At 46.4% G+C, this 16,147-nt stretch overlaps 1 protein-coding gene and 1 long non-coding RNA gene across 3 annotated transcripts; one reads left to right on the plus strand and one right to left on the minus strand.

Annotated features, from left to right (window-relative positions):
* Window positions 1-1,453: 1,453 nt before the first annotated feature.
* Window positions 1,454-6,661, minus strand: LOC127053365 (uncharacterized). The gene is made up of 2 exons (XR_007775004.1): window positions 6,436-6,661; window positions 1,454-2,392 (listed from the first exon to the last, which is right to left on the minus strand). It is a non-coding gene; the product is annotated as an uncharacterized LOC127053365 (long non-coding RNA).
* Window positions 6,662-6,905: 244 nt separating this feature from the next.
* On the plus strand, window positions 6,906-15,319 carry MANF (mesencephalic astrocyte derived neurotrophic factor). Of its 2 annotated transcripts, none has more exons than XM_050957925.1 (4): window positions 6,906-7,067; window positions 9,699-9,826; window positions 10,899-11,040; window positions 14,884-15,319. In XM_050957925.1, exons 1-4 carry the CDS (start codon window positions 6,980-6,982, stop codon window positions 15,066-15,068), a joined length of 543 nt encoding a protein of 180 aa, XP_050813882.1. In that variant the 5' UTR covers window positions 6,906-6,979; the 3' UTR covers window positions 15,069-15,319. The 2 variants fall into 2 exon arrangements, with proteins under 2 accessions (XP_050813882.1, XP_050813883.1); XM_050957926.1 differs by having other exon boundaries at window positions 6,909-6,964.
* The last annotated feature ends 828 nt before the right edge of the window (window positions 15,320-16,147 follow it).

Raw genomic sequence — 16,147 nt, forward strand, 5'->3', positions numbered from 1 at the left:
CACATACGGGGTGGGATAGTTGTAGGGGCACCTCCCAGAATGGCAGCTCAGCATCGAAGTGGCATGTCTGGGGCTCTGACCCGGAGCGGCCATTTGCCTCTCTGGTTCTTTGGTAGGCTTGCCTGAGCTCTGTAAGTTTCATGCGGCACTGCTGTTCCCTGTTATAACCTCTGTCCTTCATGCCCTGGGAGATTTTTTTCAAATATTCCATCTTTTGGAACGGAGTTCTGATAGCAAGGATTTGTCTCCCCATACAACGATCAGAGCCAGTACCTCCCATTCAGTCCATGCTGGAGCTCTTTTGCAATTCTGGGACTCCATAGTCACTTCTGCTGATGAGATCTACACACTCACCGGTGCTGATCAGCTTGCCATGCTGGCCAAACAGGAAATGAAATTCAAAAGTTCGCTGGGCTTTCCCTGTCTATCTGGCCAGTGCACCTAAATTGAGAGTGCTGACCAAAGTGGTCACAATGGAGCACTCTGGGATAGCTCCTGGAGGCCAATACCATTGAATTGCGTCCACATTTCCCCAAATTCAACCTGGCGGTGTCGATTTCAGCGCTAATCCTCTCTTCGGGGAGGAGTACAGGAATTGATTTTAAGAGCTCTTTAAGTCAATAAAAATGGCTTCGTCATGTGGACGGGTGCAGGATTAAATCAATCTAACACTGCTGAATTTGACCTAAGCTCGTAGTGTAGATCAGGTCAAAGTGAGAGTTATTTTGATTGCCCCATCCTGGCCAAAACAAGTCTGGTTTCCTTACACACAGATGGCAATATGTCCTCCAGTTCCATTTCAGCCCATTCCCCACCTGCTTTCTCAAAGTGACAGGCTGATCCTTCACCCCAGCCTTCGGGTCCTCTGCCTCCAGGCTTGGCTCCTTCTTGGTTCCATAAATTAGAGGTAGACTGCTCTGATGAGGTGAAAGATGTGTTGCTGCACAGCCAAAAGTCAACCACTTGATGTACTTACCTGCACCTTGGCAGGGGGTTAGACTAGATGACACTTGCGGCCCTTCAGATCCTATGGTTCTATGCCATCCCCAGCCAGTCTGCCATGGCATAACTGGCAGTTCTCCTTAAGTGCAGAAAAGGGAGTTCCTCTCCTGAGTATCACAGAGGATTGCCTGGAGTTCTTCAGTGCTTGCCCGAGGTTACCTGCACACATTAGGGCACCCCACTTTTTCCCAGTCAGTAGGGCTCCAGGTGTAACCCGGTTAATTTAGGAACCCCTACCTTTTCCCAATTCGTAGGACTCCAGGCGAAAAGCATCTACTCTTACCCAATTCATAGGGCGCCATGCCACCCGTACCCAATTGGTAGGACTCGGGTGTAACTAACCTGGTCAATTTAAGTACCCACACCCTTTCCCAATACATAGGGCTCCAGGTGTATATTACTTCTGCAGGTATGCAGGACCTTTTACGAGTGACAGAGCCTTATACAGTAATATACTACATACCTTCTATTTATTAATTACCAAAAACAGACTGCACATGCCACACATACAGTGCTCACCACTCCCAATAAGACAGGTGAACTTGTGACAACCAGGCAGGATCAGGTCCATCTGGGGGATTCCAGTTTCTGCAGGGTGTCATTGGCAGAGTGTTGAGGTCTGGCAGCTCTGATCTTTGGGGCTATGTCCTGGAGTTAGTTCCCAAAGAATTTCCTTTTGGACCCCAGTTTATAGAATGAAATTTTAGTCCTTTTTTAGCTATACCTTAACCAATCATTATACTAAAATTTTACTAACCAAGCCTAACACAGTGTAGCAAAATTCTCTAACCAATCCTATCCTACCACCTTCATTAATTTACACCTAACAACATTAATTATGTAACAGACAGAAACAATTAAAGAACCGGACAGAGACTATACAGATAAACAATTAGGGAAGTGAGGACTATAATAACAAAACAATAAAGAAATGAGGATTTTGCATCCACAGCTATTGATAAATGATTTCTTGCCAGACAGGATGCTATCAAACTAAGTTTTCCTTAACCATCTTAAGATCTGTTTTTTTAATCTGGTGATAGTGGATGCTATTAGGACAGGATCTCCTTCTTAACAGCCTGATGTTACATTGTTTTAATGTAATTTAGATGGAATGTGAAGATGTGACTTCTGCTTCTCAGCTAATGGCTGCTGCTCGGTTGCTCTTTTAATCTGTCTGCAGATGAAGGTGTCAAGGCTAATTCCCCACTCTGGACACTCCAGGCTTGTATTAACCTCCCAAGATTACAGCTTTTCTCTGACCTTGGAGTGGTAGATGCTGCCACCACCCAAGTGCAGAACCCTTTGAGAACCCAGGAAGGTGCACTTGGGAATTCCTTCCTGTGGGGTACCCTCAAGTCCTTTCACACACACCCCTTCCGGGGAAGAGCTGAGAAAAAAAAAGAAAAAGGAAATCAGCTGTTGCCACCAGCTAATTAAACAACGCATGCACAAACCTCTTAAGACACAAAAATCCAATTCTGTTCTTAAAAAAGGTAAATTTTATTAATTAAAAAAAGAAAGAAAATACATGTGGGAACTCAGGCTATTGCTAGATTTAAAAAAAACTACAAGGATTAAACATCAAGAATAGCTTTCTTGAGGTCCAGATTAAAGGTTACAAGCAAAACAGAAGCCCCTGGGGTTAGCACAGAGGAATCCACAAGCCATAATGAAATAAAAGGAATAAAGCTTATTGCGTCTTCCTAGACATTTCCTGATTACATATCTGGGGTTTTAAATGAGTAGTTTCTAGGTATGATACTGACGATTTGTTCATACCTGGACCAAGCTCTTACACCAGTGGTGGACAAACTTTTTGGCCACATCTGGATGTGGAAATTGCATGCAGGGCCAAGAATTTAGAGCTGGGGCAAGGGATTGGGGTGCAGAAGAGATTGCAGACGGTGGAAAGGGGTTACGGTGTGCAGGAAGGGGCTCAGGATGGGGGGCTGGGGTGCAGGGAGGGGTGCAGAGTGCAGGAGGGAGCTCAGGGCAGGGGGTTGGGTGGCAGGGAGGGATGTGGGAAGGGGCTCAGAGCAGAGGGTTGGGGTGCAAGGAGGGGTGCAGAGTGCAGGAGGGGGCTCAGGGAAGGGGGTTGGGGTGCGGGAGGGGGCTCAGAGCAGGGGGTTGGGGTGCAGAATGTGGGAGGGAGCTCAGGGCAGGGGGCTGGGGGTGCAGGGTGCAGCAGGGGGCTCCGGGCAGGGGATTGGGGTGCGGGGTGCAAGAGGGCTTCAGGGTGTGGGCTCCGGGATGGCAGTGGTGTGCAGCGGGCTCCCTGCCTGCCCTGGCCCCGCACCACACCGCTCCCGGAAGTGGCCGGCACTACATCCCATCGGCCCTTGGGGTGGGTGCAGAGGACTCCACTCGTTGCCCTCACCTGTGGGTACCTTCCCTGAAGCTCCCATTGGCTGCCGTTCCCTGTTCCTGGCCAATGGGAGCTGGGTTTGGAACCCACAAGTGAAGGCAGTGCACGGAGCCCTCTGCTCCTCCCCTCCCTCAGGGAGTGGCGCGGGGCCCACGGCGCCACGAGGATGGCAATCCCGCAGGCCGGATCCAAAGCCCTGATGTGCCAGATCCGGCCCGCAGGCCGCAGTTTGCCCACCCCTGTCTTACAGCATAGCTCGGTCCTGTCCTCCTCTCCCTGGGAGAAGGACAGACCAAAGGGGAGTCTTTGTTTCAATTTTAAAAAGTTCTAGACTTCCCATTGGCTCTTTTGGCCACGTGCCCCCTCACTTCCTTTTACCTATGCATAGCAGTGAGACTTTTTAACCCTTTACAGGTAGAGCAATTAGAGAACAGCTACTAAGAGGGATTTTATAGCTATTGGCTGTCTGGGTGTCCATAAAAGGGAGCAACCCCCACTCCCTTTCATTTATCACAGAAGGTCTTAGGCTTTAGGCCTTAAAATATAGCTGCAGACAAAGGCCTTATATTTACAAGGTGACAGTCCAGTTCAAGATAAAGCTAGCTTAGCTGTCTATGCATGCACACAGCATTCCTAACTTCAGTTCACTCATAATGAACAGAGCAAAAGCATGGAATGCTTGGAATGCCAGTATGCTTAGAATCTGATTTTCAATTGTCCATAAACTGTTCAAACCCAATTTACTCTGGAATAAGGATGTGTTCTGCTCCTTCATCAAATTTTTATCCATGCATCTTAGAATTAGAACTGTTTCACAGGAACCATATATTCTTTTTCTGTGCTGCTTGTGCTCAGAAACTTCTTGGCTCTTCTTTCTCTGCCTCAGTCTGAAATATGAAAATACCAAAAGTTTTGACACTTTCATATTTCAGCTCTGTGTAAAGCTCAGTGTAAGCCTGAAAGCTTAGAGTCAGTAACCAGTTTTAAAAAGTTTGAGTATGCTTGAAAGCTTGTACCAAGGGAAGTGGGTCCACTAAAAGATATTACCTCACCCTGTTCGTGTTTCTATAATATCCTGGGACCAACATAGCTACAATAACGCTGCAAACAAAAGTTTTAAATGGCCAAAATGAAATTAGAATGGAAATCATTTTGCAGCCTTAACTAGTGGTCACTGGTTTACAGGCTATTAAGCAACATTTTTTTCCTTTGAGAAAATATTTTTTCTGAATCTTCTCATCCAACTCCAAAATCCAGTAGGGAGTGTTTGCCAATTCCTGCAATTTTAATCTCAATTCTCTCAATATTTGGTGTTTTTCTTGAAGCCTTAACTCCTGGGTTCATAGAATTATATGGAAATCTCAGCTTTCTTTTTTTAAGTAAGTTCCACTTTATGGCAGCAAAGGAAAGTCTGAAATGGTGACCTATGTGCATCCCAATGGCTCAAAAACCAGATAGGAACTAAAAATACACAACAGTTATTACTATTTTTAAAAAGTCTCATTTTTAAGCCAATCTTATGATTTTGAGTGCCTGACAATTTTTAAGCATGTGGGGTTAGAAGCCCTGCTCTCTAATCCTTGTTCACTGTGCATATCTAGTGCCTAGGCCAGGCCTGCACAACATGCGGGGGCTCACGGTGTGGCCTGCGGGGGATGAGTAGGTAGGCTCACTGTGCGGCCTGTCGATAGGAGGGGTGAATAGGCAAGCAGCAGGTGAGGGAAAGGGGCTGAAGAGGTGGGTGGGCAGTGACATGGGGTGAGGAGGCAAGCTGGGGGAGGAGAGGGGGGCTGAGGAGGTGAGAGGGCAGGCAGTGGTGAGAGGATAGGTGAGCTGGAGGTAGGGGAGGGGGGCTGAGGTGAGCCAGGGGGGTGGGGGGCTGAGGAGGCGAGCGAGGAGTCAGTGGCTGACCTGTCCTACTGATCTCCAAGGATTGCAGCTGTCTGGAGGTGCCTGCCTTCCACACCTTCCTCATTCACACCTCATTCATTCAACAGGGCAATTGATTACAAAGTGGGGGGAAGATCTTACTACTAGCAAAAAGACATTTTTCTTTTACCTTAATTATACTACCTTAGGGGCCCGCTATAACATATTACCAAGGTTCAATACCGCTGTTTCAGTGGGGCAGTGCTAGGGATGGAGGGTTTGTTTCCGCGAGGCAGGTGGTGCTGGGGTGTGTGTGTGTTGTGTTTCAGGGGGGCTTGATGGTGCTGGGGGGGGGGGTTGGCCCGGCCGGGGGAGTGGGCCCTCAGCTGTTTTCTTTGGAGTAATATGGCCGTTGCCGTTACCTTAATTATACTACCTTAGGGGCCCGCTATAACATATTACCAAGGTTCAATACCGCTGTTTCAGTGGGGCAGTGCTAGGGATGGAGGGTTTGTTTCCGCGAGGCAGGTGGTGCTGGGGTGTGTGTGTGTTGTTTCAGGGGGGCTTGATGGTGCTGGGGGGGGGGTTGGCCCGGCCGGGGGAGTGGGCCCTCAGCTGTTTTCTTTGGAGTAATATGGCCGTTGCCGCTTCTTGAGTTGTGCAGGCCTGGCCTAGGCTTTCTAAAGAGCAGCACAAACTCCTTTTTTTTTTCCTGGCTGCTTCCCTAATCAGGTTCTGTGACTTTAACAGCTTTCTTCTAAAAGTCATGATCATAGGCCGTAATGCTCTGTAGACCCACTGAGATCCAGTCTGTGTACCAAGTCTTTGGGGTCCCCTTGGTCCCTTTCTAGGGTGACCAGACACCAAGTGTGAAAAATCAGGATGGGGGTGGGGGGTAATAGGAGTCTATATAAGAAAAAGACCCCAAACTTGGGATTGTCCCTATAAAATTGGGCTATCCGATCATCCTATCCCTTCCACCCCCAATTACTGCAAGAGCCAACCTCAGGCAAAAGCTTTGCTTGTTAAAGGGAATTGGAAGCATGGCATGTGTGCGCCCATGAATCCAGGGCAGCTGGGACCAGGGAGCCAGCCTGGTCCACAGCACTTGCCGAGTTGTCACGCAGTCAGCCTGGGTTATCGTGCTTGGTGCCAGGTCAGGCAGCCACCAAACGCCCTTTGGCTCCAGCACCCACCTCCCCCGCCGCAGGGTGCTGCCCAGGCACCTGCTAGGCTCAGCCCGTCTTGCCTTCAGGACGTTCCTGCCAACTACGGGGGTCCCGGCCCCTGGGAGCGGGGACCTGCCCGAGACCCAGAGCAAAGCGCCAGCCCCTGCTCTCTGCCGGCTCCAGGCTTCCGGCTCTTGGCTTGGGGGACTTGCCCCGCACAAAGATGGCGGCTGCACGGAATTCCATTGCGTGATCATGCTCCGCACAAAGATGGCGTTTCGGGGGAGGGGGGGTGTTCCGTCTCCTGGAGACCGGCGGCTATAGCCGTTTCGCTCACCTCGTCCAATCAGCAGCCGCCAACTCTCCCGTCTCGGCCGCGACCCGACCAATAGGGAAAGGGAGCGTGGAGGCCTGTGGATGAGTGGGCGAATGGGAGCTCGACGTGTGAGGGAAGCCTCAGGAGCACCCAATGGGGTGGGGGATGGGCGGTGCACGTTGTCAAGGCACCGGGTGCGAAGGGGTCTCGCAGAGCGGCGTGTGCTACCAAGGAAGCCGGGTGCGCAGCGGCAGGATGCGGGTGGCGAACGGGCTCTGGGCGGCGCTGGTCCTGATTCTGCTCCCGGGCGGCAGCCGGGCCCTGCGGGAGGGGGAGTGCGAGGGTGAGCGAGGTGCCGGCGGGTGTCCTTGTCCGGGGGGCTGCGCAGGGGGCACCGGCTCTGCCGAGTGGGGCTGCTTCCCCCGAGACTCGCTCGCCCGGTGGGCGGACTGGCGGCCGCTGCGCGGGCTGCGAGGAGTGGGGCTCCTGGTGGGGGGAGGGGTCCTGGAACTGCCTGGGGTCTCCTGGGCCGGGGGGGCTGCCCGGGGGGCTCCCTGGAAGTCTCAGAGGGAAAAGGCCCTAGTGAAGAGCAGCCCAGGAAGGCAAAGGGAAGCTGCCTCTTGTCACTGGTTGATAAGTCTGGAGTGTATCCTGCCTGAGCTTTGTCCTTCATAGCAGCTTTCTGTTGTCTCTGGCAGCCTGTTTTAAAACACCTAATCAAAACTTTTGCTTGTTTATATCAGGAAGAGGGAGACCTGATTTTGGAAAGATCTGTGGAGGGCCTCACAGTGACGTCAGCCAGGATTACAACTCTCTCTTATGTGCACCCAGTTGAGAAGAGCAATTTTGAGACCAGGGTCCAAATTTTTGAAGGTATTTGATGACCCTCTTCAGGTGTCTAAATACCTTTAAAAATCTGCCCCTAATACTAATATTTAGTACTTTGCTGCCCTCGTTTTTTTTTTTTTTAAATGCTCTTAGTTCACAGTTCACCTTCATTAAAGATCCATTTAATACTTGGTTCTTCACTTCTCTGTTCTATCCTGGGTTTAGGGTGTGTTTTTTCTGTAATAGCTGATAATCTCCAAATAAAGCAAAGTAGGGAGGGTGAGGAATGTTCTGATTAGAGGTTTTGTGATAGGAAGAACTTCCATAGGTAAGGAAGTGAATTCTGAACCTGAATGTTGGCAGGTTAGTAAAGGAGAAAATGAATCTTGACTATGTTCAAATGTATTTGTAAATTGCAAGTCTGACCTGATAAGTGAAATGTAATTTTAAAAAAACTTTATCTCCTTACATGGCATAAATGTTACCATGGTGACTAACATAATAGAAAGCATGCAAGACTGGTCACCATTATACTCCAGTTCAGGTAATATATATTATACCTTTTATGCTAAAGGATGCTAGTGTTCAGTTAATAATACAAACTATACACTGGGATGTTGGTGCACCACTGAAATGCATCAGCCTCTTAGGTTTAAACCACTTAACAGCACAGAAGAGTTACACAGCAATTCTTAAGTGAAGAAGTGAACAGATTCTGCAGATGGAACTTTAAATATGTAGTTATCCAGTTTGGAATTTCCCTGCAGTTCTGGCATTTTGCACCACTACTGTTGCAAAAAATGCCATAGTCTCTTTAATTAGGGATTAATCTTTTCACCTCATCTGAAAGATGGCATCTGCAGCAGCCCAGTGCCCTGTAACACCATGTTGGAACTCAGGTTCAAGAATAACTCAGTCACCAGTATCATTACCTGCAGAACCTGGAATCCAAATACCAGATCGCAGCACAAGACCAGCAGACAGCACTGTGTGGGAGAATTAATGTGAAATGGCCAAAAAAATTGCCATGCATGTAGAAAAAGTTCAGCTGCCTATCTAGTTCAGGTTATGCTTTCTGCCAGTGTTACATATTTGGAGTGCAGACCTCTTCTTGGTTGTGTGGGGCTCAAATAGGTGATCCTGTATTTTCCAACTACTTATGCCCTCCCTTGACTTTGGAATTGAGTGTAAAAGTAGCTGAAGGCCATAGAGATTGGTTGATCCCTTCTCCTGGTATCAGTAAAACATATGGAAGCCCGTTACCTGTGCCATTTTTTCTGCCTAAAAATGGGGTCAGTGTTGGGCACCTTATCTCATCATTGAAGGTAACAGAATTGCAAGAGGGATGCTGAGGGTCTCATTTGGCCCACAGAATTTTTCATACTAGTGATGTTGAGATCAAGGTTGAGTTTCCAAAGCTGACACACTCAAAGCATTTTTTTCCTTTTGTAAACTGAGTGGACTTGATCTGTACACACTGAGAGACAATAAACATGGAATCCACAGTGCCATATTTAGAGTCTGTCATTTTCAGAATAGTGTTGCATATTTAAAGTCCTTGGATTGACATTGAGTTATTGTTTTGGGAGGGAAGGATAAGAGAGCCTAGGCATTAAATTGGCTCTTCCCACCCACCACTTAGTGCTCCCTCTATTGTTTGCTGCTAGCATTGTATTTCCACAGCTCAGAGGTTCTCAACCTGTGGCCAGTCAACACAGAGCTGTGGTCCATGTGACATTTGCAGGGCCATAGAGATAGTATTGGATGTGGCCCTCAATGGTAAATAGGTTGAGAACCACTGCCTCAGCTGAATCTGTGCTGCTCTTCCAGTATGGTATATGAATGCCATTGATGGGATCTCTCCTCAGGGATCTGTTTCTAAGTATTAGCAAGACAAGGTGGGTGAGGTGTATAAATGTGTGAGTTATATGTGAGTCACCTGTCCTCATTCATGCTCTGAAAGATTTACTGTGGTGTAATTGTCATGTGTGCACCTACAAGAGGATAGGTTCTTGGTCACTAATGCAGTGTCCTAACCTCATTCACAAACCCCTTCATTCTCTTGTTTTCGTATAGCAGTTCTCCCCAAGTGCTACTTCCAGGTTAGTGCAAATGTTATGAATCTCTCCATTTTTCCCCCCTTTAGTGTGTGTTACATTCCTGGGAAGGTTCTATCAGAGTCTAAAGGACAAGGATATTGAGTTCACACCAGCTAGTGTTGAAAAAGAACTCTTGAAATCCTGCAAAGAAGCAAAAGGCAAAGAGAACCGACTGGTGAGTAACAATGATCCATCACCATCTCTTTTGCAGAATAATTCATAGAACACCTGGGAGGTAGGTAGAAACTGGGAAAATCTCTCACTGAATGGTTGTGTATACAGTATAGGCCTATATAGAGAAGATTAGAGGAGGAGTGCAGTCCCTCTCCACCATAAAAATAAATAAATTGGTACCAGTTTTCCTATTGCTTGACCTCATTTCTGCCTGTAATTGAACTGCCGTGAGAGAGTTTTTCTTATGAAATTTTACTTTCTGCTGAACCCCTTGAGCATTAGATGATGCATCTAGATTGCTATACAAACTATGTTTAAGTAATAATGTTTATCAGCCCTTGAACTGAAAAATGGCTAAGGAAATTAACCCAAAGGAAGTGCTAATTGAAAGCAGTCCAAAATGCTTTCACAATGAAGTGACCTGAGTAGAAAGGCTTTCCCCTATCTTTGAAGAGAACTAGGAGTGACTTTGTCAGACATTCTCAGGGACATATTGTACTTCAGACAAGTTGTCCTTGAACTGAGAAAAAACTGCCTTCAGGCCAGCTCAGATAAAACGTCACTCGGGGGGTACTAAGACAACCTACATCAACATAATGAGAAATCAGCTTTTTTCATAGCTCTAATAGGACTCATGGAGAAATATTCTGTACCAGTAAATGTGAAACTGCAAAACCAGGCATCCTAGTCTGTCAAAAATGGGCATAACAAAAGGCCAAATAAGCCATTTCTTGGTAGCATGTTATCTCTGTTCCTTATGAGTGAAAATAAATCTTCCACTGGAGCTGAGGTGCTTCCAAGAGGTAGAGTGAAAGTGAGGCTGTGGTTCCTGTTCCCCCTTCACTTTGCTTGCTCTAGAAATCCGAACCAAAGCAGCTGGTCCTCTCCTCTGGATGAAACAAATTCTGAGATGAAATCATGGCAAGACACTGAGATTTGTATGGCAGAAAGCTCAGGGTCTTTGGCACAGAGGAGGGAGGAAGCAACCAAGAAAATCATCTGAATTCTTCTGAAAGGATTCTTTTCCCTCAGTATCACTAGACACCTCATACTTTTCCTTTCTACCCCTCTAGTGCTATTACATTGGAGCCACCAGTGATGCAGCCACTAAAATGGTTAATGAGGTATCAAAACCTCTGAGTCACCACATCCCTGTGGAAAAGGTCTGTGAGAAACTGAAGAAGAAAGACAGCCAGATCTGTGAGCTAAAATACGGTGAGTTTGGGGAGACATTAGCTATGGGGTTAAATGACTGGATTTTTCTGCAGTATGGATCTTTGTTCTGATGGTAACACACTTGCACCTGATCCCTTGTATGGATCTGCTGCTAATCTAAAACAGCCTAAAGTGGGCTTCTTTTGAAAGTTGATGAGGTGAAGCCACTTACTCTTAAATTCTTCAGCAAGATCAGCAGAGTAAGTATTATGACAGATAACTTGAGCTGACCCCGTTAGAGATGCTTGAATTGTTAGGCAGTAGCACAAGTATGTGTAGTAAATGTTCCTGGAGGCTCCTAATAGGGTGATTCAGTGAAAGTTGCTGTGTCTGGCACTAATCCGACTCAGAAGGTTCCTGCACAGACATGGGTTTGTCTAGCGTGCAGCATTGCTTATGCCCAAGTTTAGCCCAGACCCTTGCAGCTAGACTCTCAAAGGGTGCCTAACTGCCTCTCTAGATGCCTAGGTCCAACATTTAAGCACCACTGACGTTCACAAAACCACTGCTCAGCTGCTGCCTAACTTTGCTTAAGTCCTGATCAGGTTGTTGGCTTCTGAGAATCTCTTTCTTGGATGCTTAACTCTCCTCATACAATTGGGCTTCTTGTTACCAAACCCTATCAAAGACATTTACAAGAGACTATTTAATTTTTAAATGGTCCCACCTTGATTCCCTAAAAGTCTGGCTTCCAGTTCTGCTCCACTGAAACTGCTCATGACAGTCCATTAATGAGGTCTTCCTTGCCAAGCCTAATTAATGGTCAGTATCGCAGCCCTCCATTATTATTCTCTCCAAGTGATCTCTACCTTGCTGGCCACTCCTTCAGAAATATTTCTTAGTTGCTAGGCGTCTGTCCTTGGACTCCATTTTTCTGTACTTGCTCTCTGTGAGTATTCCTATCATTCTCTCATCACCTCTATTTTGATGATTCTCAAATCCACCTCTTATTCTGTGCAGGCCACATCTTTCTTTTGTTTTGTCTCCTCATGGATAGTTGTTTACTAAGAAGATCCATTTGTCATGTTTCTCTTATCTTTCGTCTTGAAACCTCTCCTTTCACCTCTTGAGATGGAGAATTCCACTGTCCTCTCTTGTTAGAGTTTGCAGCTCTGGGGTTACCCTTGAATCCTCACATCCAGGCTTTCACTAAGCCTTATGTTTCTCTCTAATAGATAAAATCAAAAATCTGCCCTTTCCTTTCTGTGCTTACTGCCAAAAACCCTAATTCTTGCCTCGTTTCTGTCTCGCTTGAACTCTTGTAACCACCACCACCTTTCTGGTGTCCCCAACTCTCTCCCCTTCACTAGGTCCAGTCTTCAGCAGCTGAATATAAGAATGGCCATATTGGATCAGACCAATAGCCCATCTAGCCCAGTATCCTGTCTCTGACAGTGGCCAGTGCCAGATATTTCAGAGGGAATGAACAGCACAGGTAGTTTTGAGTGATCTATCTGCTGTCATCATGTCCCTGCTTCTGACAGTTGGATGGTTAGGGACACTTGGATCCTGGGGTTGCATCCCCAGCCTTCTTGTCTAATAGCCATTGATGGACCTGTCTTCCATGAGTTTACCTGATTAACTTTCTTTAAGCCCGTTATACTTTTGGCATTCACAACATCCCATGGCAAAGAGTTCCACCAGTTGACTCTGCATTGTGTAGACAAGTACTTCCTTATGTTTGTTTTTAAACCTGCTGCGTGACCCCTAATTCTTGTGTTGTGTGAAAGAGGTGAATGATACTTCTTCGTTCACTTTCTTCACACCATTCATGATTTTATAGACCTCTATCATTCCCCGGTATTCATCTCTTTTTCTAAGCAAAACAGTCCCAGTCTTTTTAATCTCTCCTGATACGGAAGTTGTTCCATACCCGTAATCATTTTTGTTGCTCTCCTCTTCCATTCTAATATATCTTTTTAGAGATGAGGCAACAGAACTGTGTGCAATATTCAAGGTATGGACATACCCATGGATTTACATAGTGGCATGATGATATTTTCTGTCTTAGTATCTATCCCTTTCTAATGATTCTTAACACTGTTACCTTTATTGACTACCACTGTGTATTTAGAGGATGTTTTGAGGGAGCTATTCACGATGATTCTAAGAGCTCTTTCTGTTAACCGCTAATTTAGACTCCATCATTTTGTATGAATAGTTAAGATTGTTTTCCAATGTGCATTACTTTGCATTTATCAACCCTGATTTTCATTTGCCATTTTGTTGCCTAGTCATTCCGTTTAGTAGCTCTTTGCAGTCAGCTTTGGACCTAACTATTTTTTGTGTAATTTTGTATCATCTACAAGTTTTGCTACCTCACTGTTTACACCTTATTTCAGATCACTTTTGAATATGCTGAACAGCACATATCCATGAGGGACCCTACTATTTACCCCTCTCCATTATGAAAACTGACCATGTATTCCTATCCTTAATTTCCTGTCTTTTTAACTAGATCCTGATCCATGAAAGGCCCTTCCTTCGTATCCTATGACTGCTTAATTTGCTTAAGGGCCTTTGGTGAGGGACCTTATCAAAAGCTTTCTGAAAGGCCAGGGACACTATATCAACTGGATTACCCTTGTCCACATGCTTGTTGACACTCTTAATAATTCTAATACATTGGTGAGGCACGATTTCCCTTTATAAAAGGAGTGTTGAGCAACATACCATTTTTATCTTGATGTCTGATAATTTTCTTTTTTTCCGATAGTTTCAAACAATTTGCCTGTTACTGAAGTTAGGCTTCCTGGCCTATAGTTATCAGAATTGCCTTTTAGAGCCTTTTTTTAAAGAATAGAGATTACATTAGCTCCACTCCAGTTATCTGGTACAGAGGCTGACCTAAATGATATACATACCGTAGTTCAGCAGTTTTCATATTTGAGTTCCTTCAGAACTCTTTGGTGGCTACCATTTATCGTCGTGACTTATTACTCTTTAATTTATCCCCAGAGCTCCTCTATTGATATCTCAGTCTGGGACAATTCCTCAGATCTATCACCTACAAAGAATGGGTCAGGTGTGGGAATGTCACTCATCCCTTGTAGCAAAGGACCACTGCAAACAATTCATTTAGCTTCTCTGCAATAGCCTTGTACTTTCTTGAGTACTCCTTTAGCATCTTGATCATCTAGTGGTCCCACTTCCTGTTCGTCAGGCTTCCGGCTTCTGTTATACTTAGAATTTTTTTTTTCTTTTCCTGTTTCTCTAACTGCATCAGTCTGACACTGCCAGTCTCTTTACTGATGCCATGTACTTGTGCATAAAATTCAGCCTTGTTTGTCTTCAATTGCGATTCTCCTTTTTGCCTTGCCTCATCACAAAATAATAATAAAAATAAATTGACAAGAAGATGTGAGGAACTGTGTGTGTGAGAGAGAGAGAAAAATAAGCATGGGGATGCTATTCCCCCTCTCCGCCCCCCCGCCCCCTTACAGTTTCTCACATCTTCTTGTCAATTGCTGGAAATGGGCTATTTTCATTACCATTACAAACCGTTTTCTTTCTCCTGCTGATAATAGCTCACCTTAACTGATCACTCTCCTTATAGTGTGTATGGTAACACCTATCGTTTCGTCTGTCTGTCTGTCTGTCTTCCTATTGTATTTTCCACTGCATGCATCCGATGAAGTGAGCTGTAGCACACAAGCTTATGCTCAAATAAATTTGTTAGTCTCTAAGGTACCATAAGTACTCCTGTTCTTTTTGCAGATACAGCCTAACGTGGCTGCTACTCTGAATCCTTTTAAGAAAGATGTTAATTTTGACAACTTCTAATCAATTTGTCATTGCTCACTTAGAGTAACTGATGTCCCCCCCCGCCCCCTCTCTCCTTAGACAAGCAGATTGACCTGAGTACTGTGGATCTGAAGAAACTGAGAGTGAAAGAACTGAAGAAGATCCTAGATGACTGGGGTGAAACATGCAAGGGCTGTGCAGAAAAATCAGACTACATTCGCAAAATCAATGAACTGATGCCTAAATATGCACCAAAGGCAGCCAGTTCACGGACAGATCTCTGACCAATGTAGTGGCCTCTGTCATACTAGTCCTCGTACGAACTACATTAATCTGTTTTGTTTCTTATAAAGCTTTTTTTGTAACTTATTTAACTGGGCTCCCAAGGCTGTCAGTTGGAGCTGGAGCAGTTGTGAAATGCTCATTCAACACCTCCGTTATGTCATGTCTCTAGTTTGTATTTCTCTTGATTCTGGTTTAGTTTAGAACATCACACTCTGTATGGAATTTTTTTATTAAAGTAAGAAGAAATCTCTTCTTTTTCTACAAAATCTGGGTTGAAAGGAGTTCAGTAGAAATCACAAGTAGGTACAGCCAGAGTTTAGCTGAACCTAGTCTGCTAAAATGAGCAGCACTGCTATTCTGGTGCACAAATTTGAGCTGCTCTAGCCCTGTGGGCATACACACTTCCCAGCTGCTGCATAGCTACAATCAGACTCTTTGCTGGAGGCTGGTCACAGGGTGGGTGAGAGGTTTGGTGTGTTACAAGACCCTGCACAAGCTTCACTGTGAGTCATAGCCTCCAGTCAGGGAACAGACTGTGCCTCTCGTGCTGTGTCAAGCCAGGGCTGCAGGGAGGGGTGAGACCAGAGCCTGCAGCCTGGTCAGGTAAATGTATATGCAGCTGTACCCTAGCCCTGTCTCCTGTTTGTTGAATTGGGGGAGTTCCTGGTCCAGTGCTGTGGGGGGGGGGGGGCAGGCGCAGAGAGGGGCTGGGGCCCTACGAGCAGGATGCCTGGGGTGAAGCACCTCCTGCCAGGGGCGATGCCGAGATGGATGGTCCCACGGAAGGCCCAAGGCTGCTCGACTCAGGACGGGCCTGGCCTCACTCCCATAGGGGCTGGCACTGTTGGCTGATCTCAAGTAGCAGGGGCCGCCCTGCTCCTGCGGCAGGGGGCGCTGTGCGGGGCCGGGCCATCGCCCGTTCTTCCCCTCCCCCGAAGCCGGCGCCCTCCAAGTTGGTCCCCTGTCGGGGGAGAAGATGTGATTGTCCTTCCACATTGGGCCTTTTTTTGGTCACGTGACTCCGGCCGTCTAGGTGCCCCTTGTCATGTGACGGGTGCCTCGGCGCCAGCTCGCCATT

The sequence above is a fragment of the Gopherus flavomarginatus genome, chromosome 6 (genome assembly GCF_025201925.1).
Source record: "Gopherus flavomarginatus isolate rGopFla2 chromosome 6, rGopFla2.mat.asm, whole genome shotgun sequence".
NCBI lineage: Eukaryota > Metazoa > Chordata > Testudines > Testudinidae > Gopherus > Gopherus flavomarginatus.

What these genes read in the sequence shown, in the direction of transcription:
- MANF (XM_050957925.1), top strand. Translation starts at nt 6,980, where the DNA reads ATGCGGGTGGCGAACGGGCTCTGGGCGGCGCTGGTCCTGATTCTGCTC. An exon ending in GCGGGAGGGGGAGTGCGAGG is followed by an intron (nt 7,068 to 9,698) that starts GTGAGCGAGGTG and finishes TCCCCCCTTTAG; the next exon opens with TGTGTGTTACATTCCTGGGA. An exon ending in AAGGCAAAGAGAACCGACTG is followed by an intron (nt 9,827 to 10,898) that starts GTGAGTAACAAT and finishes CTACCCCTCTAG; the next exon opens with TGCTATTACATTGGAGCCAC.